Raw genomic sequence first — 22,672 nt, forward strand, 5'->3', positions numbered from 1 at the left:
GAGGGGATTGTCCCACTCTGCTCTGCACCGGGGCAGCCTCACCTGCAATGGAGGGGCAGTTTGGGGGGACACAATGGAAGGAGGAGATTGAGCCATTAGAGAGTGTCCAAAGGAGGGCAGTGAAGATGGGGAAGGGCCTGGAGGGGCAGCATGTGAGGACCTCTCAGCTGGAGAGGAGGAGACCTCATTGCAGGTCCAACTTCTTCGGGAGGGGCAGAGGAGGAACAGGCACTGATTTCTGCTCTGTGGGACCAGGGACAGCCCCCAGGGAATGGCCTGGAGCTGTGTCAGGGCAGGGTCAGGTTGGATCTCAGGAAAAGGTTCTTCCTCCAGAGGGTGGTGGGCAATGACCAGGCTCCCCAGGGCAGTGGGCACAGCCCCAAGGCTGGCAGAGCTCCAGGAGTGTTTGGATGATGCTCTGAGGCACAGGGCATGACTCTTTGGGCTACCCTGTGCAGGGCTGAGGGTTGGACTCAGTAAGTCCAACAGCATATTCTGTGATAGCATGAGAGCTTTCAACAAAGCTTTTATCTTAATCTTGATGTAAAATGAGGATACCCTCACTGGTACCCCTGCCCTGGGGTGTGTGTGGCACACAGGCAGCTGCCTCCCACCACTGCCACCACCAGCAATGCAGTCACTGTGTCTGTGCCAAGGCTAGAGCAGAGACATCAGGAGCCACGGCAGGTTCTGTGCTCGTCCCTGAAGGAGCTCACCCAACTGCACCATCTCCAGGCACAGGGAGAGGGAAGCTCTGCAGCCTCACACCATGAGCTTCAGCCTCACTCCTGGGCACAGCTCCCTGCTGTCTGCTGCCCCAGCTACTCATTGGCTTCACAGTTAAGAAAAAGTGGAAATGCTCAAGAAAAACAAACAAAAAAATCATAGACATATTAGTAGGTGGAATCTAATTTTCTGAATTTTCAAAGAGCATTTTGTCGGTTTATAAAGGCATACATTGCTCCTTTTGAAGGAAAGGAGAAAGGGGGCAAGGTTTCCACTACAAGGCTGAGTTTTTATTTATTGGTTTTATGCACCAATAAAATCAAATAACAGGTGTCGAGGGACATTTATTTCAATGCTAAATACCTTATGTTAAGATGTCACTTAAAGTTTTTCTGAAGGAGAAAGTTCCTGAGCAAAAAATGAATGTATTAAGAATGAGCATACCATTTCCCAGAGGACAGAATATAAAACAACCTGTCAAGTAATCAAAGATAACCAAAGAGAATGTGTTAACTCCCTGATGTTTTTTCTTCTATTTGGCATCAGGTGAATGCAAGCTCTCTTCCCACCTGATGGAGCCCTGTTCTATTAATTCCTTGCTTCTCTCTTCCCATGCCCCTTTTATCAGCACAGAAAAACTTCACAAACTGGTGGCTGACACAGACATACACTGACTGTGCATTATTTTAAGGACAACACCAACTCCCACCTGCCAGAAAAAGCTGTCAGGCACACATGCCACTTAAATAAATAAAGCACAGCTATGCTTTGAAACATATTCAAGTGTTAATGAAAATTAAGTCTTATTCAGCACTAGGAGTCTGTATTTCTGACATGCTGGCAAGGGAGAGCCAGGGCATTTGGTTTGATATATTTGTAAGTGAGGCTTGTTCATACCCAATTCACAAGAGACGGCAACAGAAAATTCCAGGAATTCAAGAAACTGTTCTAAATCAAACCCTTTATTTTTTGATTGAAAATATGCAGTGAGATATAAGATACTTGTAGGACCTGGAAGCAACTGTAATCTGCCCATCAGAATTGTACCTTACACTAATACTTGGCACACATTTAAAATACCAACTGATCCAAATAAAAGACAACCTACAGAGATATAAGCACTTAGAATGATGTGAGCTCTACTCTACCAAAAGCTCCTTGTAATTCCTTTAAAAACAAACAAACAAACAAAAACCCCACACCATGAATAAGAATTGGTGAAGATATTTGTGTTTGTTGCCTTAAAATGAAACCCCAAAACAAACAAACAAACAAAACCCCAGCCCAAAAAATCACCAACAGGTAAAGCAAAAGAAAAATCCCAAACACAAAGATCAGTGTGCTTTGGAAAAGATCAATAGTTAGGCCCAACTTCTGCTTCCACTTCAACAAATTGAAAGGGAGAAAATCTGGACTAGGAAATACAAGTGACTTTTTTTTTTTCAGGCTACAAAGACACAAGTATTACTACTTTGAAGCTCAACTTGTTGCAACATGTTTTCAACATAAAAAGTGTAATTTCCCTTCCCCTGAAATTAGTCGCAATTAAGTAAGAATGCTTTGGAATACAATGCAAAAATGAAAGGAAAAACAGAATTCTTTTAAGGTTTTAAAAATCACATTCACAGCCTTCTGAGCCATTTCAAAAAGCTATTTAAAGATGGCCAAAGTTCAGTACATTGGGACTGCTTACCTTTTTTCCTCCTGTTACAAATTGCTTGAAGTGGGATCTTACAAACTGAGGATGAACAGCAACAATCTGGGGGAGAGGAGCAAAGAGCAGATTGTGGTTTAAATAAGAATTTACATGAAGCACCACATCACTTTTTAAACTAGATAACCCTTTGCTAATTATTAAGTACTACAGCTGAATTCTTTCTCTGAGGTAAAGCCCAGTTGTTTCAACATTGCTGTATTTCCTAGAAGAGGGGAAAATTCTTCCTATTCCATGGAAATGTTTCTTGCTAAAAAGCACTACATATTCCCTTTTTGAACAGCACACATCTCTAGAGCAGGGTAAAGAGCCTCAAGTCTCCTCTTCAGACAGGGTACATGAGCATCACTGCCTTATCCTGGGGTAGATCCAACAGATGTGAAATGGTTGCAAACACTGCCCTCACATTTAGCAGAACCCTCAGAATTTGTATCACAAATCTACAAGGAAAGAAACATGTTAAGAGAGGCAACAGCTGCAATAGGACAATTTCTCTCTATTTTGCCTTTTGTATTTAAAAACTCATAATATTCCTTACAAAAGCAAGATGGGCTTTCCTCACACCTACCCGGATCAAAAGCTTTTATATTGAGATAGAAAACTATTTTCTAGTGACTTGAATAACATCATAAGGAAGTGGCAATCCTCTCTCTCATTTTGATTGAATGTGACCTTTCTGTTATTAAAAGACAACACCACCACAATTACTAAAGATTAAAACAAGTACTTACTTTGATAGGACAGTCAAATGTTTCATGAAACTCTTCTGCTGAATACAATCCAAAAACTTGCACCTGCAAAAGTACATTGAAAACCCAAAAATATTTACCTCATAGCCATTTGACAATTCACACTGAATGTAAAAATGTAACTGCTAGAAGATTAATTTGAATGCTAACAGTTACATCCTTTTTTTCCTAATGGAAAAGAAGTCGCAATTAACAACTCAGAGCTAATTGATAGAGTTTGATCTTCTGCTGTAGAATAAGTCTGAATATTTGCACCACTGCAAAAGTATTATTTTGAATCTTTTTTCTCCATATTTTGTGTGAGTTTTGTTTTTTGTTTTGAATTGGTTTATTGGGTTTTTTTTTCTGTTACAAACACAGTAAAAACTACAAGTTCCTTTTGCTTTGGGCTGATCCCACCTGTTTAACAGACAGTAACCCAAGTATGGTAAGAGCAACATAATAACATTCAGGAGAAGATAAATTAAAAATTCTTCCTTTCTGAGAAAGAATGGTAGGGTTGGGGTTTTTCCCCTTCCAAGCAATACAGGGTTTACATAAAAAAAGAAATTCGTGACAATAAAGAAAAACTAGCCTGAAATCCAAGCACAATGTATTTCTTGGCATCCTCTCCTCCTCCCAAGTGCATTCAGTGCTATTTGGTTTTATTCCACAACCAGTGGTAATGTCTTTCTTTCTCTGAAGATTCCTTCCTTCTCATTTATGTTAACAGTCAGCACTGAAGCTGCAACCATAGCCACTCAGTATATCTGTCAGAATTAATCCATCTGAAGAAGCTTCAACATTAAATTAAAAAAAAAAATTGTTTCTACTATCAAGAGAAATTAACAGATTTTTTAAACGTTTCCTTGCATTTAGTTACAGAACCAATACAAAGGTATCAAGTGTTATGGAATACTATTAGATTTAGATGCTATGACTACAGAATAGGGTTTCTAAAGATTTTTTAACTACAGCTCTCTTTTGGACTCGTGTCTCTTCATTCAATATAAAACATTCTCTTCCCCAATTCTCAGATTGACAACCCGGTGCCTGCAGAACTTCAAACAGGGATGAAGACTTATGGCCAAGAATTAGCAATTGATTTTACTAATCATGATTTCCACAAAGAATAACAACTGGTTTGCTTTTCCTTAATAATTTTAAGAGGTTTCCACCTGCTGTCACAAGCTGTTGAAACAAAATCATCCCAGGAAGGATGGACACCAAAGGTGGAAAAAGGGAGGAAAAAGAGCATCCCATGGAGGAACCAGTGGGAAAACTGCATCTGACAGGAAATCTACTTTAGAAGGTTCTCAGACAAGATGTCATTATTTTCTGGAAAATATCCTTCTTTTCTGGAAAAGATAATCCCTTCAGAAACTCTGTTCTCCATGTTCAACAGATTGGACTCAAAAGTTCTAAAAGATCTTTTAGAACTTATTTCTTTCTCTCCATCCCAATCATGATTCCTTCAGGGAAAAAATATAATGAAAAAAAATAAATCCCCCCTAGAAAAAGACCTGCAGAACAAAATCAGTAAATGCCAGTAATGGGCCACAAAACATGAGGCTTAATGTCTCTAAAAAGATCCATTCAGAGGACAAGAACCCCCCAAATTCCTTCAGTCTGTCAAGGAGACAGAGTGAAAATATTAATCTTCAGGTAAACTACAATAGGAACGAAGCCATCCTCGGAGTCTCAGTGAAGTTCGAGACATCTGAAACCACCTCGTCTCCCTTTCAAGCTTGTCTCCTGGATACATCTCCTAAGCAGCATTATCAGCTGGTCCATTACTCATTAGCAAATACACTGCCTCTAACAACATGCTTTCAAAATACTCTGCATGCACTGTGTAGGGCTGAGCTACTGCTGCAAAGGATTAGAAAAATCAATATTTGGAGACTGTGAGATGTATCACAAAGCTGTGATTATGTAAGCCAACCAAAGGGTTGTATCTGTGCTGGGCCTGGCTGCAAGCCTAGAAAACCTTTGGGCTGATGTCTAGAGGATTTTGCTTTCTGGGTTTTTGTTTTCATCAGCTGGCACAGCATACCCAATGCAACAGCCAACACAAAATAAGTAGGAGAGCAAAGAGAAAATAAGACTGAGAGAAGAAAGGAGGAAGAAAAAACAAAAAAGAAAATACATGGTTAAAACACAGCACTGCAAAGCCTGTGGAAGCAGAATCCTCAAAAATGACAAAACAGCCCTCTCAGATTAAAACTAATTAATCAGAATTAGCAACAGTGCCTTCAACATTTCCTAATACTCCTCTGAACATGGCAATAGGATATTTCTTGAAGAGTAGGGAAATAAAATGGAGTGACTTAAGAGGAAAAAAACAACTCAGCATAAAATACAAGTTATGTTTACTCTAGGGACATCATATAATGGTTTATTACTTCTTAATGTCCTATATTCTTCAGAAAGAAAGTGATTCTTTTGATATTACAAACCTATATTGGATTTATCTATTTCTCTATTTCTACTTTCCATGCCTACTCTGCTCATAGGCAGCTGGAAAAAAGATTTTGTGATTCCACTACAGTCCTGTCCAATTTTAAATATCCAGAGCCCACCTCTCCAGTGCAGACTTAGCTGTTTCTTTGCTTCCACATGTGGAAGAAGTAACCAACCTTCAGTGATCAAAAGGCAGGCAAACAAAAACATTTTTCTGTAAGTCACAGTTGTTGAAAAATGAACAATGTAATACTTCATGGACATTCTTAACATCAGTGTTGTCACAGGCATTAAAAATGACACTAAAACATGCAATCACACAGGTTTTCAATACAATCTATATTCCTTCATATAAAGAAAGTTACAAGCCAGAGTAAGGGTGCAAATTACATTGATCTTATGTAATGACACAAGAGCTTTAGCTGAACTGGGAGTCAGATCCAGGTTTTTCAAGACAACATACAACTAACTACACACAAAACCAACACACAAAAAGCAAACCTAAAAAATCACCACAGTTCTCAAAGTGGAAGCCTAATTCCCTTTATCTGATCACCAAAATTCTCTCATACCCCAACATTTCAACACTCAGCAGCTACACTAGAGGGCTGGTGTTAGTTTTGGTTTCTGTTCCTTTCCATGCCAGTGGTGACCAGCTGCAGTGGAGTCCATTAAACAGGAAGATTTTCAAAGAACCAAGAGTGCAGTCCAGAAAAGCTGCAAGTGGCACCCAAGGCACTTGTGGGACACACAGGTGCCAGGTTTCGGCAGCAGGTCTGGATGTTGACTGACAAGAAGTGAGTTAGAGAGTTGTACTGTGCTGCTGTGCTCTCCTCTCAGTCAACACAGCTACATCAAACCTTGCTTGAAGAGTCCATAACACTTAGTAGAGGTAGAAAAATAGAAGATATCAGATATCAGAACAGATACGAGGGTGAGATTCTGATCCTAAGGCCTTCCCTCAAGAAGACAAATGGTCTCCATCTCTATCACACTGGAGATACACTCTGCCTATTGCAAAAGAGGACATATCTTCATTAATGGGTAGAAAATACTTGCATCAATCCAGCTGGCTCAGAATTCACAGGCCTTTGTATTATAGCCCTTTTTTTGTTTAAACTGATTTAAGAAAACTAAGCAGTTTCATTGTTTCTTTTCTCCTTGTTTTCTTTAAAAAAGGATTTCATTGTTTTTACTTATTTAACCGAGTTAATTAAAACTTTGCAACTACTTTTACCAGTGTTTTAACACTGCTCACAATACCAACACTCCCACTGTAGTAAGGAAAGAGCTACAAGGAGAGTAAAGTTACACTTTTGTGATGACCAGAAGCTAAAAGTGCTCCATTATCCAGCCAGAAACCTACCATTTTCTTACAGAGTAGCACAACACACCAGTGGGTACTTTAACCAATTTTAGGGGTGGATTCTTTCACAGACACAATCCTTTCTGGGAAAGGTTTGTGATGTGGAAAGTCAAACTTCTAAAACACCCAGATCCTTCAAAGCTCCAGTTGAGTTTTTCAGTGTAGAATACGCTAAAGCATCAATGTCTCTGTACTCCATGAATATGTTGCATATTGTACTTGTGATACTCCAGTCCTGTGTCACAAACATTACCAGACTGTAGCTGAGGTGCCTTCTACAGCACATAATGAATGTCACACACTGGATCCACAACAGCTATTTCACTAAATGAAGAAAGAGTCATCATTTTAACTATTCTTTTCAAATACAGCCACACCAGAGTAGGGATTATGGATTTTTTTAATATTTCTCAGATCAAATACATTTATTTAATAACAATATATGAAAAATGTGCATGGCTCATGGTCTCACTGCAGCCTGGGTGTTTTGAGTCAGTAATCCAGTCACATCTGAGGAGCCCTTACAGCAAGAGCTTCCCACCACCACAGAAAGCACCTACACCAACAATCCAGCTCAACCTTTTTATTACCTTGAACAATTACTGACCCTTGCCTTATCTTGCGTAGACAATTAGGACACTCTCGTGCTGCTTCTCACCGGCTGTAAAACTCTACAACCCCTTTGACAGGCACTGGGATCCCAATTACTGTGTCAAGATTCTGACATCAAGGTATCTCTCAGAAACAAAAGGCTTGGCTACACAGACTGGCTGCCTGTTGAGGAAAATACTATATACTTTTGCAGTGAAAAAAACCCAAATGCACACAGTCTTAAGGGGTTGTTCCTCCATCTTGCCTGCTGCAAAATCTGGTTTTATTTTTAATTTCAAGAACTTCTACTAAATGAGATCCGAGCATGAGGATTACCAACATTCCTCCTTCTCCAAGTCTACTGTGTAAGAAATGTACTCCTCTCTAAGTCAGATGGATACTGTGAAATTATTTACATTATTTTTATGCACTGTACTTGTGTATGAGCATAATATTAAAAAAAAAGCTTAGATACACCTTGTGCATTAGAATTTTATCATTGCAAACCAACATTAGGAAACACGGCCATCGACTGAAAAAACAAAAAAGACATTCTTATAAGTGGAAAATCAATCACCAAAACCACTAAATGTCACAGCTCAACATTCCAGAGAAGCACTGATAATTGTTAGTTATACACTGCACAAATGATATATGTCCCCAGTCAAGGAAGTAGGTGCCAGTTTTTTAGGAAACTGTACATATATTGATTTTACATTTATTTAATGTGGCTGTTGTAAGACACTTTATTCTTCTGATAAACTATGATTGCTTATCAAAAGATTCTATAATTCAAGAGAAACATTCATAAAGTGTGTGAAAATGAAAACCACCAGCCCACAGAAATCATGCCCACAAAATCCAATTTTGTGGATTTATAGCAGAAAGGCATTAAACTACTGTCTTGCAGGAACAGCAGAGTAGTCACTGAAGTATAACTGGCACAGCAGTAATGATTAAGGTGACATGTCCTCCTGCCACAGCTGTTAATCAGCTTAATACCAGTTACATTATTGACATTCTTGTAATTACTTTTCCTACGGCACATTTGTGCAAAATATATTTGACTTTAATTTTGAGTATTCAAAGGTGAGCTCAGTTCTCAAAATGCATAGTCAAAGCAGTGGCCCTAAATGCAGGAATTAACTCCACAGGCATCACAATTATCTCAAGTGTAATACTGAGGACTACCTGCTACCTCAGTAAATATATAAATGGCTTTGCTGTACCTTGCCATCTTCTGAGCAAACACCCATGTGCTCTCCACTTTCATCCAGGCTGATCTGATTTATCTTCACTGGGCTCTAGAGAAAGAAAAGAAAGAAAAAACACTTTTAAAGTTACATCACCAATGACATGCTTTAACATTCCTCACACTTCACAAGACTTGAGTGTTGATGGTTGAGTATGTTTAGTTGCATGAATCAAAAAAACCCCACACAGAATAGGTATTTCTATGACAAAGCCAAAGACAACCTTCTTTCCAGCCTTTTGCCTAATTCAAAAATTTTTACTTTCTTTTTGCAGTTTCTGGCCTAAGGGCTCTGGAGCTGTCATGGAGTGCCAGGCTCCCGGGTCCTGAGCATCTGTGCCTGTGTCCCACAGCTATTCATTCCTGCTATCCAAACTTAGGATAAAATACAGTGGCCACACCGCCCTCAAGGCAACTCAACATTCTTGTTTTGGTCCGGTGCCTACACGGGCAATGACTTTTTTCCTTCAAATCCATTCTCTTGCTTTCATTTTTGGCTCTAATACTGTTCTCAGAAGTGAGTATTAGAAAGTATTGAAGTGCAACACAGGAGTACTCGTTCTTCAGACAAAAGCCTGAAACCTGCCCCAGTTTAGTAAAGTTTCCTTTACCTATCCAGACACACTTTCAGTTCTAACCTATGGGGTTACCGAGCACCTGTTGTTGTTTACTCAACTGAAAGAGCTACTCTTACCTTAAGTGCTGAGAACTAACTTACAACACCATTTGGGAAACCTCATGTATATCCTCTTGCATACAAACCCCAATCCAATTATATTTAATACCAAGAACATTCTTATGTATCATGATGCTAATTTTACCCTCTGTAACAAACAGATCATCAATTCAAGCATCACTGAAGGATCTTCACACAAGTAAGCCCCTCTTACACTTTAAAGAACAACACATAATTTCTGTGGTTCTGAGCATGATAAAAGAAATCCATCATATGTTTGTGTAAAAATGAAGTGTCATTGAAGAGCACTGGAGTTGTAGTGTCACATTAGACATTACACAACTGTGTATGAAATAACACAGGTGCCTATATATGCTATGGCAGTTGGAATTACATTAAAAGTTCATCATAAAAAGCTATATAAAAATACCCTGTCCAGATGGACAATCTACAGGAGATAAAACCAAGGTGTTCTCATCCCCTTTAGAAAGATTTTCCCCATAATCTTTCACACACAAAAAAAAATCCCAACTCAGGGACAGTAAGCTTTTCTCTCTTCCACTTTGGAGACAACATATGCCCAATCACATTTTATTTTCTAGAATCTTCTTTCTAATCAAGGTTGACCAACTAAGCCTTGCATTGCAACAGCTGCCTGAGGAGTTGGGAAAATGATGCTACCCTTTTGCTTTCCTGCTTCCTTGCAATGCAGAAGGTACCAGTCTTGGTCTCGCTTTGTGTCACCACAAAATTGTACCTGCAAATATCAAAATTACTGCCCTTCACAAAGTGGTCTTTCCACAGTGTGCTGTTTTCCAAGAAGTTCACTGCCAAGGGGGAAGTCAAACCAACTTTTGTTATGTGCTCCCAAAGTATTTTCATTTGCCACAGAGTGGTTCTGTTGAATTGCTGCACTCCAAGATCAGACCCAATGCATGACTGGCAGTGCAGGCATGTGTTCTCCTGACACATGTAGGGGTGTGTCAGCAGAGCAGGACCCCATCAACCTCATGGTGTGGTCAACATCCCTGTAAAAGCTCTACTTGTCAGCTGTTACACACAGGTTGGCTAATTCCAGTTGGAATGCCGAGTAAGGCAAAATATGTCAGGGGTCAGTCTGACCTTCTAGAAGCTCCATAATCAGCGTGCACTTTTATTCCTGCCTTGCCTTGAAAAATGTCTCTCTAAACTTCCATTTTGCTCATCAAGGCACAAAGGTAGATTTTTGCCTCTGTCCAGAGGTGTTGGTGAGGAAAAAGCCAGCATGTCTACACCATGCAGTCTACAATCAGAAACAACTCTGGCCCTCTGAAAGGACAAGCACAGAAAGTTCAGCTGAGTTCATCATGGAAGTAGCATGTTTGTTTTTGTTCTGGTCTGTATCTAAGTTGCCATTGTCACAACTTCCTCATGAAGTTTCTTCTCTCTTTACTTTGCAACTGCAAAGACAAAAAGTCCATCTTGAATAACCCCATTTGGCACAAGTTCATATAATAAGGTACAGGCAAAACCTCTCATTATATACATGCAAGCCAATGGAATCCTGGGCTGCATCAAAAGCAACATGACCAGCAGGTCAAGGGAGATGAGAGACCCCACCTGGAGTACTGTGCACAGTTCTGGTGCCCCCAACAAAAGAATGACATGAACTGTTGGAGCAAGGCCAGAGGAGGGACACCAAGTTGACAGGAGGACTGGAGCACCTCTCCTATGAGGACAGGCTGAGACTGTTCAGCCTGGAGAAGAGAAGGTTGCATGGAGACCTCATGGCAACCTTCCAGTATTGGAAGGGGTTCTACAGGAAAGCTGGAGAGGGACTTTGTCAGGAACTGTAGTGCTAGGACAAGGAATAATGGGTACAAATTGAAAGAGCAGAAATATAGGTTGGATATTAGGAAGAAATTTTCTTCCTATGAGGGTGGTGAGACAGTAGAACATTTGCCCAAGGAAGCTGTGGATGCCCCAACCCTGGCAGTGCTCAAAGCCAGGTTGGATAAAGCCCTGAGCAATGTGGTCTAGTGGGACATGTCCCTGCCCATGGCAGAGGGGGCTGGAATTAGGTAATCTTTAAGGTCTATTCCAACCCCTTAACATTCTATGATTCTAGGACTAATGTCAGTGGGGGAAAAAGGTGATTCCACAGTATTTGTACTTTTTCCACATTCAAAATTGCACACAACACTTCAGAACTGTTTGTTGAATAAAAATTTGATGGATGATACAGTATTTCATATGTAGAGTGTAAAACTGACAATTTGTTACAAGCCTTCTGCATGCCCAACATCTCCTTCAGTTGCCTTTAACTTTTCCTTTCTCATAGTATTTATTTCCCCTTTTGTCTGCACCATACACAGATGACAAACAGGGAAAACAACTAAATTCAACTACAAGCAGATCTGTTCACTTACACAAACCTCCTGCTAAGTTCCAACAGGAGATGCTACTCTAGATGATGTACACAAGGCAAAGCAAGCACAGAGTAATTTTTTTCAGTGCTCAAGTCGAACTGGCACATTGACTATTGGCCTGTTCTCTGGCTTTGCAAGTCAGACCTTGCTATGGAGCCCAGAAAGTGATGATAGACCATGAGCAGTACTGGCTGAATATTACATGCATTTTAAAATAAATTTTCAGGCAGAATTGCTAATGCCAGGATTTTCTTGTTCAGAGCTGCGTAACAGTCAAGTCTACCATTTCCAGAGCTATGTTCCACTGAGGAGCTGTTTAAGATTTAAGATCTCAAACTATCCAGAAAATCAGGACTACAAGACCACAGATACAACTGGCACATTGTTATCTAAACTGAAGTGTTTCATCTACAATCAGCTCCAATTCATCAATTCGTACCAATCACTTGTATAAAGATACTTCTGTGTCCATCAGCAAAGCCACACACCATTTCAAATTTATTTGCATTATACCCTACCAACACCCTGTGGATAATTTTGATATTTCAGAAAGAAGGAGCACAGATAATATTGTGAGTTACCCTCCCTCACCTTGTTTTCTTTTTTTTTTTTAATTAAATTTTATCAACTCAGGCATGGAGTTGTAACTACCTTCCCCACATGTTTTTTTTAAAGCTTATTCCAGCTAACCCACTGAAGAGTTTATTTGCCTGGCAATAGAAAATAGGCTTTGGTTTTTACAGGACAGAGAATAAATGCCCCTCCTGCAAGATCCACCTTTACAGGTCGACAAAAGAAGAAAAATCACTCAAGGTTAGAGAGGACACAGGTATTCACTAACTCATCATAATTTGAAGGACTGATCATTTGACACAGTTGGAACCAGGACAGGCACTGGGTTTGGTCATCTGACTGTTTTAAAGGTATTTTAAATAGGTGTTGAAACAACCTGTCAAATGTACAAGAATCTGAAAATTAGGAACATATAATCCATGTAAATACTGCTCAGTTAGGAGATGATCTAATCTTAAACCCCATGTCATAAATCACAGGTGGCTGCATATAAAATGCTGAGGAAACTACTATTAATTATTTTATTAGCACTATATTGGGTAATCTTTTTTTTACCTAATCAGGACCCCGAGCATTAAACCAATCAAGGAAAAACACACACGACTTCCTTACGATCAGATCGATACTTCCAGTACTGTATAAAAGATAATAATACACATGGTATGTCTCAAGAAACATAATTGAAATCTGGCAGTAAGGAGGATGCTGTTAGGAATGGAAATACACTTAAATGCCTAACCTGGGAACAGCTTCAGAATTTCATACACTGTGGCAAAGAAGGAAGAAACACCTTCAGCTGAATTTCCATTAGCTGCAGTTTTCTTTCGGATGGAGACATGTTTGGAATTCCGGACAACATAAGTAAGTTTGACTGTTCAAAATCAATAATGTCAAGCTGACACTACAGAACAAAAAAAATGTTACCTTAATGGATGAAAGAGAAGTTTAGGGAGCAGGAGAGAAAGGTAGCAGACACCTTGCACATAAAGATCTAAATGAAGGCTTTTGCAAAATCCAAAATTTAAAGGAAAGGAAAATCAAGTATCTAGCAGCAAATTTACCTCTTGTGATAATCAATTACCTAATGTAAAATGCCTGAAATAAATGCTCTTAGTATGGATTATGTCAGCTCTTCAATTAGGAGTAAATTCACTGCCACTCAGAAAGCTTCTTTTAATTGTGTTCTTTGTGGCAACTCCTTCTCCCCTGACACTCATCATCAACCCACCTTATACCATCAGTCCCCCAATGGTGAACCTGAGAAATCAATCTGCTAATGTATAATTTGTAAAGCTCCCCTGACTAACAAATGGATAATTGATTCTTTCACAAATGCTGCATCCCAATGGATATGAACTGGATGAACACGAAACATAACACTGGATTTCACTCCAATTCTGTGAGAAATGCAATATTTACAAGCCTGGAATCTAAACGTTTTAATAGTTGCCTGTGACTTCATGCCTTTTAGCCATGGTTAGCAGGCAAGCAACACTCATGCCAGGAGTGTGAAAAGCAAAGCAGTGTTCAATCATACTCACAGAAAAGCTCATTTTACTTCAAGAGGTTCCCACTATTTGTGTAACCCCCTTAATCAGCACTTTCATCCATCCTTTAAAAAGAATTTTCAGAAACTTTTCCTAAATTAATTTAAACATTGTTATTTATCTATGTATACACACACATGTACATAGCCAAGGAAGAAAAACACCTATAGGTCTTTTCTGAGACATGAATATCTGTCTGGATCTGCAGGATGATTATGTAGCTGCATGTACACAGTTGAATTTTAATAAAATAACTGATTTACAGGTATTTGACATACTTTTAGAGTTTTATTGATATAATAGAGGGAAAAGAAACTCAGAAACCAAATTCTGACACTGTATCATGATTTACCTATAAAAAGATAAAAATACACACATCCAGCTGAGAAACATATCACAGTAACACCAAGGCTTAAATTGAAAAGGCATCTGTAAAAGCTACAGAAAAATCTGTTCACCACTGCCTGCTATGGAAGCAGAACACTGAATTTACAACACTTAAATTTACCCTCGATGAAAGTTTGCTAATAACCACACCAAAGAGCTGTAGTTCAACAATACCAGCAGTGAAATTCTGAAAGTGAGGATTCCTGCTCCATTGCATTTCCTGTAACACTCCTGAATCTGTCACCCTCCAAACGAAAAATGGGAGATTATATTGGTTAGAAGACAAGGGAGGGGGGAAAGCTGGGAGAGTGACAAAGGTCTGAGACACAGAACAATAACAACATTAACTTTTATTTTGTCTGCAGGAAGGCAGACCTTGCCTACAAAAACAAAGATCTCAAAGGCTTGTCTAAAACTGAGGGAATATAAGGACAAGAAATCTCTCATATATAGTCTAAGACAGTGAGAAAGACCAAAAAGCCTACAGTGATTTCAGTATTTTCCACATCAGTGAATCTCTTAATCTTGTTTGTCAACTGCAGGTACTAAGAAAAAAAAAGAAAAAACATTCAAGGGGAAAAAAATAACAAGGGATCTCCCTAAATCTGTAGCAGTTGCTAAATAATCAGAATGCTTGTCCAGGAATGATGGAACTACTACCAAAACCAAATCCATATTGAAAGCCTACATCCTTCCTAGCAGAGTTTAACTGTTAGCTAGTTCCTGATGGATCCAAAGTAGAATCTCTATTACAACACTGGTGTGGTAAGGAGATAACCCTCGGGGGAACTCAGTGCCAAAGGAAACAAACTACCCCCATTTCCTTCTCTTCCCAGGCCCCCTTTACAATGCTCTGTGCAACTGGAGGTCTTCAAAAACGTTCACAGCTTGTTTCTAACAGAATACCACCACCATTCACATTAATGTATTTAACAGGATTTTGTAGAATTCCACCCTCAAAAGTGGAAAGTATGAGACTTTACTCCATTTCCTGATAAGCCAAATTTCAGAGACATGACTGATGAAAAAGCCAACCAGGTCAAACAGTACAAGGTCTTGTCAGGACAGGTATTCTTTTTAGAGACTACTTTATTGGTGCTTCAAGTAAACAACTTTTAAAGAATCCAAAAAGTTCTTGACTATTCTTTTTAAGGGTCAGGCACTGCTGTGTAAACACCATTTCAATGAAGGTTTTCCCAACAGCCACGATGCTCATCCTGCTCTCTGATCTAACGTGAGACAGAAGACATCACCACATGAAGCCCAGCAACCCTATTTTTCCATGCATTCCAGACATAGCCCGTATTTCCTTCATAGCTACATAGTTTTCTTTTTCTCTATAAGCTCCTGAAATGGAAAACTGCAGTAAGTACTTCTTCCAATTAATTCTGCTTGTCAACCATTCCACTACAGACAATGATCTGAACCCAATGGCTACTGAAATCAGTGAAAAGATGTCTCACTGATGGAATCAGACAGATGCAGAAATATTTTAAGGGAATGAATTCCCTTTCCTGGCTGGAAACAACGTAAGAAGTCATACTCCTGGTGTAGTTAAATATTACATGGGTAGATCAATGTTGAAGTTCAGCCAATAGCTACAGCTAAAGTGTCATTTCCCATGTAAACATTCAGTTATCAACACCAGTATAGACTGGCATAAGTCAGAGCTATAGGCAATAATAAACACTTTTTCTGATTACTCAAAGCATTGTATTCTCTTTGGACACCAACTCTGGAACTTCCTTTATTTGCAATTATAACATCTGGGACAGCCTCACAAGTCCACCAGACATACTCCACAACAGTCATAGAATCACGGAATTGACTGGGTTGGAAAAGACCTCCAAGATCATCAAGTCCAACCCTTGGTCCAACTCCAGTCCCTTTACCACATCATGGCACTCAGTGCCACGGCCAATCTCACCTTAAAAACCTCCAGGGATGGGGAATCCACCCCCTCTCTGGGCAGCCCATTCCAATGCCTGAGCACTCTCTGGAAAGAATTTGTTTCTGATCTCCAACTTCAATTTCCCCTGGCAGAGCTTGAGCCCATCGTGCCCCCTTGTCCTATTGCTGAGTGCCTGGGAGAAGAGACCAACCCCCACCTGGCCAGAACTTTCCTTCAGGTAGTTCTAGACAGTGATGAGGTCACCTCTGAGCCTCCTCAGTCAATGCTGTGTGTCTGACTCTTGACTGAATCCTAAAAACATCTGCAAATCAGAATGGGGGGAGAGGGTAGTACTCACACCAGTAGAAACTGTGTAGCATGAAGTGCCCTGTAACTTACTGTGAGCAGCACATTGTATGCCATACCCTCACTGTGACAGTAAGACAGGGAAAGCTAAATGTGAAGATGAATTGATCCTGTGCAAGTTACTCAATGCATTTACATACAAAGAGGCTCTATTTCAATACTAGTGAAGTGTAGACTTGATTGCATATCATAAACCTTATTTAAAGTAGATCAAAAAAGCAAACAGATTCACTCACTCCTCCATCTTTACATTGCTCACATTTCATAGCTCCCATCCATAAAACTGCCAAGAGCTCCAGCAACTAGACCTCAAATAGCAGCCAGTTTAAGGTTGCAGTGGTGAACCTTCCAACACCAAAATGCCAATTTCTGGCATTTCTTCTCCTTTTATTTCTCTGTGTCACAGGGCACTGAGTAGAACTCAATTCCTCAGCGGCACCACAATAGATGGCCAACTAGGTGGCACTCTGAGGGCATTAACACCCAAGCCTGGTCCCACCTGGACTGTCCACCTTCGGCATTCCATCAGCAGTGCAACAAACAAAGTGCTACACATTCTGTCATGGTGTTTAAAACAAGTAAGTCTCATCCTTCAGAAAGGAATATTTCCAGGCACTCAGCAATAGGACAAGGGGGCACGGGCTCAAGCTCTGCCAGGGAAATTGAAGTTGGAGAGCAGAAAAAAATTCTTTCCAGAGAGAGTAATCAGGCATTGGAATGGGCTGCCCAGAGAGGGGGTGAATTCCCCGTCCCTGGAGGTTTTTAAAGTGAGATTGGCCGTGGCACTGAGTGCCATGATCTGGTAAAGGGACTGGAGTTGGACCAAGGGTTGGACTTGATGATGTCGGAGGGCTTTCCCAATCCAATGAATTCTATGATTCCATGAATCTTTATCAGATTTAGTACGTTCCTTATCAATATCTTCCCCATGGGAGAAAATACTTAGTTTTGCCTTCATGTTTTGTTTATATTATGCCCCTGTTATGTCATTACATATTTTTAATAGTGCTGCATTTTTACTGTTAATGGAAACAAAGGGCTGTAGCTCTATCATTAACGTCAACTTGCATAAAAAACATTATCCTCCAGAACTCTGTCTTTCCAACTAAGAAAACATTTTCTAGTGCAAATAATATTTTATTAATGCCAGAACTCTTAATAGTTCTGATGGGCAAAGTCCTATTATTCTATATATGCACGTAAGTGCCTGTGTTCCCCACAGACAAAAATGCCATCCAGGTATAATACCCCATTTGAAAGGAAAACAGCCCTAGGAAACAGCACTAGCTTTGTAGGAATCAAACCCTTCCAAATCCTCTCTGTGCTTTTAAAGGTAGTTAGAGTCTAGAAAACACTGAGTTATCACTCCTCTATGAAAATATGTAATCAGTGCTACCTGGAACCAGCTGTTTCACTCAACAACATGGTCCAGCTATGGATCAGCAAAGGGCATTTAGGGTGGGTTGACTGAGATGTGACACAATGTGCTGCTCTGCTGAGATGACTGAGAAAAAGAAGCAGGGAATCATTAAACACATCTCAGGTCAGTCCACATCACCTGGTCAAACCACAAAGCTCCCAGTAGGACAGAGACAGCCCTGATGGTGAAAATCTGTGGTTCTTCAAATACCAAAGGCAGTAAAAGATGGAACAACCTAGCAGCATGCAGTCTTTCTTGTCAGGGATTAAGCCTCTGGAAGGCACAAAGAAGTATGTTCCTTATTTAAGAGTTGTTTGAAATTTGTTGGTAGTCTTTCGAAACTAAGGAGCCAATCATAATCTAGAAATTTTTTGCTTAAATCAGAGATGAAAAAATATTATTGTGCATGGTTAGTAAGTCTTTAAAATTAGAAACTACGTTTCTGTGTTTTCCTTGAAAGCAAATAAACTTTGCTGCCTAATATAGTTGCCAAATTATGGTGTATATAGCAATTTTTTAGAGAAATGGTCAATAATCATTGCAAACACAAATTATGTTTTCTAAATAGTCACAAGATGTGGTATAGATTCTGTTACTAAATCTGGATGGTGAAGGAGATAGAAAAAAATTCTTTTGATGATTTTTCTGTATCTTAATAGTGTCACAAAAAAATTGTGACACATGTAAATTCACTTAGTAGGATTACAGTAAGAACCTCTTCATCTTTCACAAAAATAAGAGTCCATGAAGTCTGGTGAAAAAAGGAAACTTTGGGAATTTTGTCCTGTTATGATCCAATAATGTTGTATTCAATACTACAGTGATGCCCTTCATGTGGAGCATTCTCCCCTTCTGAAATATTTCCCCCCTAGAATATTCAATGCTTTAGGGTTTTGGGAATATGACAACACCCTACCAAGTCAAGAGAAAGTGAAGTATTTTCTATGTCTAAATTCTGGTAACAAAACAGTATTCTGTCATGGCCCTTGACTTCATTAAATGGTGACATTAACAGACTGTTACTGAAATCAGTGACATCAGAGGGCTGCCAAGGTACCTGCTAATGTGTATTTAGAGTTGGTCATAAAATGCAACTGACAGACACGAGGATACCTACTCTGTAGAAAACTGATTTGATAATGGAGGACAAAAAAAGAAAACCTCTTTCTATGTTTCTATTTCTTTTCCTCTCTCAAAAAAGAGAGGAAAATAATAAGCATTTTGAGGGTAACAAAGCTGTAGAAGGATCATTCAGACTAAGGATAGGGCTGACACCCTTTTCAAATGAAGGTTAATGTCCAACGTAGTTGCTAGTGAAGAGTTCAAAAGATATGGCAGAAACAATTGCCACCCCAGAAGGAGTTGATAAAATACATAGGCTTTATACTTTATTTGAAATAAATTAGACCCCCAGCGTAGACATTACAGTTTGCTACTTCACAAGCACACATTTGACTCGTATGAGCTAAGAGCATTCAAGAAATAAATGCCCTGGCCATACAAGCCCTTCTGTAGCTGAACCCATGCATCCAATTAAACTTTCTACATTATTCTGCACTAAGCTACAGTTATTGAAGCTACAAGCTTGACAGAGTAATTGAATGAAACTGTCACGCTTGCCTCAGTTTTGAGCTTATAAAAATTAACCATACGTGATCCTAAAATTGTTTGAAACTTCCACATTTTATAAATACTCCAAGCAACATTTCTAGTAATAACAAATGCTTTCCACATCCATCTGATCTCTTTGGCTAACTAGAAATTTAGGCAACATGCCCTTTAAAGTCAGATACAGTGGTACAAAGACGATGTGCAAAACATCTTGTTTCAATTTTGTCAGCCAAGAAACTTTTCTAGATCTATGGAATAACAGCCATGACACCACAACCTTTGCTAGCCCAGGCAAAGAGCTGCAGGTAGACCATGATTTGGGCCAAGGAAGGTTCCTAATCTTCAATAGCTCCACAGCTGCCACTGGAAACACTCCAGGTCACAAACAACCTAATAAGCACAGTACCAGAACAAACACCATAAGACATACTTTCCAAGCCTTTATAACATACAAAAAGCCAGACTCAAAAGGCCATCTGAGTTATTCCCACAACTACTGTAAAAACCTTTGGATTTCCAAATTACCTGCAGTTAAAATGAAAAGACAGGTAGAGAGAAGCAGAAGTGCTATTAAATTGGGTGTAGACATTGAAGTCCTAAGAGCAAAATCCCAAAAGATGACACTTCTATCTCGTTTCTCCATTTGAAAGAGCTCAGGGTTTGCTTAAAGCATTTAAGAATGCACAACCCACTTGGGTAGGAAGTCCCATGGAGGGGAAGGAAACCTGTCCCTTGCATAGACATTTGCTTCTACCAAAACCTTATCTTCTATTTTGTTTTTTTGGAAAGTATAGTAGTCTGCTTGGTTTTGTACAAAACACAGCATTTCAGCTTCAGATTTAACAGGCACAGTGACACCCTGCAAGTACTAACACACAGCTACCCAGATCTTTCAGTTGTGTTGCTTCACTTCATCATTTCCCAACTAAGTTTTCTTTCACAGTCTGACAGTGACAACTAAAATGATGCAGTTAAAAGTAATAAACAGAGAATTCTAAGTAGCCTGTCAAAGTGACATTTATATCATCTTAGTCTCAAACTCTTATGCAAAGTTCCATCCAAAGCAACTTCATTACACAATCAAATGCTCAAAGTTACTTTCCCCACTGAAAGATGCAGCATTATCTCTCACAGCAATTAGTAGGTTCTGCATAATTTCCAGCATTTAGTGCTTAACACATACATTTCTTCATTAGAAGTATTTTTTTTCTCGTTAACAATTAAACTCTTGCCAAGGGACATCAAGCCAACTGAAACCTCTGACATTTTGCTTGCAACCTGCTGAAGTAACAGCAAAACCACCAGGCCACAGACTGACCTTCCAGCAAGGTCTTGCTCCAGAGGTTGGCAGGTGCTGTAACAACACCAGCACATAAGGAACTCCCTTTCCATTCTTGAAGGTAGAAAAGATGACCTACTGATTTTGCATTTCTACCACTCCGATTTAAAAACTAACAAATAAATGGTGCTTACACAGTGTGAGGCAATCAGGAAAAAAAGGTGAGGCCAGAAAAGAAATTCATGGTAAAAAGGAATGCTGTGAGAAGATTTTGTTATTCCTGAAATTCCAGCAGTCTTGAATAGCTCACAAATATTTCTAAAAGAACTTCCATTTGTTTGCCCTAACAGAAGGTTTAAAGCACTATTTACATTGTTTTTTAGACTCATGCATCACCTCTGAAACACCTTCAAGGCATTAAACATTTAAATCCCCCCTGGTTATAAAATAGGCAATCTCTCCCCTTCTCACTGGCACCAGCCAAGACTTCTTACCATTTCTGCTTTAAGCTTGATGTTTATTAGAAGACCAGAATGGGGACAGGTTTTCTTACCCTTTGAAAGGTTTTTGATTTGTTACTTAACTAAACATGTTTGTACAGCTTTCTTCATATCTACAAGTCCTTAATCCACAAGATGTCAGTTGAGGCAATAATTATATTAATAAATTGTAGACAGTCTAAGAAGAAAAGAAAGATGGAGAGACATCTGGAATTAACGTGCTGTGAATCAGTCCTGCATCATCCTTTGTCAGTGGCATTAGCAGGCTTTTTTCCCCTCTTCTTGTTGCCTTTTAGTAATAATTTTCAGTGCATTTGACACATTTCATCTCACTCAATGCACTGAACCCTAATAGGAGAGAACACCAGTTTGTCAAACACACGCTATATGAGGATGCACACCAGTTCATCTCGGGCTGACATCGCCAGAGACAGCCACACTGGCAAGGGCTGAGAACACACTGGGCAAGGGGGAGGGATGGCAAGAGCACAGGCACAGCTGCTGAGACACCCAGCACCACCCAAGGCCAAAGACCCCAGATTCCTGCCTCAATTCTGCCCAAACCACGCCTCTCATAACAATTTCCAAGCACACATTTCCACTGTTGACAAGAGGAGCTGCAAACCTGAAAAACTAGTTGTCCCCTGGACACAGGAGTCAGCATCAGATATTTGAATCATAGAATTATAGAATGGATTGGGTTGGAAAAGACCTCCGAGATCATCAAGTCCAACCCTTGGTCCAACTTCAGTCCCTTTACCAGATCATGGCACTCAGTGCCACGCCCAATCTCACCTTAAAAACCTCCAGGGATGGGGAATCCACCCCCTCTCTGGGCAGCCCATTCCAATGCTTGATTACTCTCTCTGGAAAGAATTTGTTTCCGATCTCCAACTTCAATTTCCCCTGGCAGAGCTTGAGCCCGTGCCCCCTTGTCCTATTGCTGAGTGCCTGGGAGAAGAGACCAACCCCCACCTGGCCAGAACTTCCCTTCAGGTAGTTATAGACAGTGATGAGGTCAGATGAAGAGTTGGATGAGAGCAGATTTTGTTTTGAAAACACTTTTTAGTTTCACAGAAGCCTCTGTGAATATTTATGGGTCAAAGTTGAGCAGACAACTAAGTCTCTGCAGCACTAGGGCCAGTACTTGGAATCCAGGGCACCCACACCGATT

At 39.8% G+C, this 22,672-nt stretch overlaps 1 protein-coding gene across 1 annotated transcript in view; it reads right to left on the bottom strand.

The window, feature by feature from the left end:
• VPS41 (VPS41 subunit of HOPS complex) overlaps nucleotides 1-22,672 on the bottom strand; it is a 101,948-nt gene that overhangs the window by 54,969 nt on the left and 24,307 nt on the right. The window contains exons 5-7 of the mRNA XM_071561564.1: nucleotides 8,818-8,892; nucleotides 3,172-3,234; nucleotides 2,420-2,485 (exon numbers count right to left, since the gene is read on the bottom strand). Coding sequence (XP_071417665.1) covers nucleotides 2,420-2,485; nucleotides 3,172-3,234; nucleotides 8,818-8,892 — 204 coding nt within the window. The remainder of the gene's footprint in view (nucleotides 1-2,419; nucleotides 2,486-3,171; nucleotides 3,235-8,817; nucleotides 8,893-22,672) is intronic.

Source organism: Pithys albifrons, chromosome 7, assembly GCF_047495875.1.
Source record: "Pithys albifrons albifrons isolate INPA30051 chromosome 7, PitAlb_v1, whole genome shotgun sequence".
Taxonomy (NCBI): domain Eukaryota; kingdom Metazoa; phylum Chordata; class Aves; order Passeriformes; family Thamnophilidae; genus Pithys; species Pithys albifrons.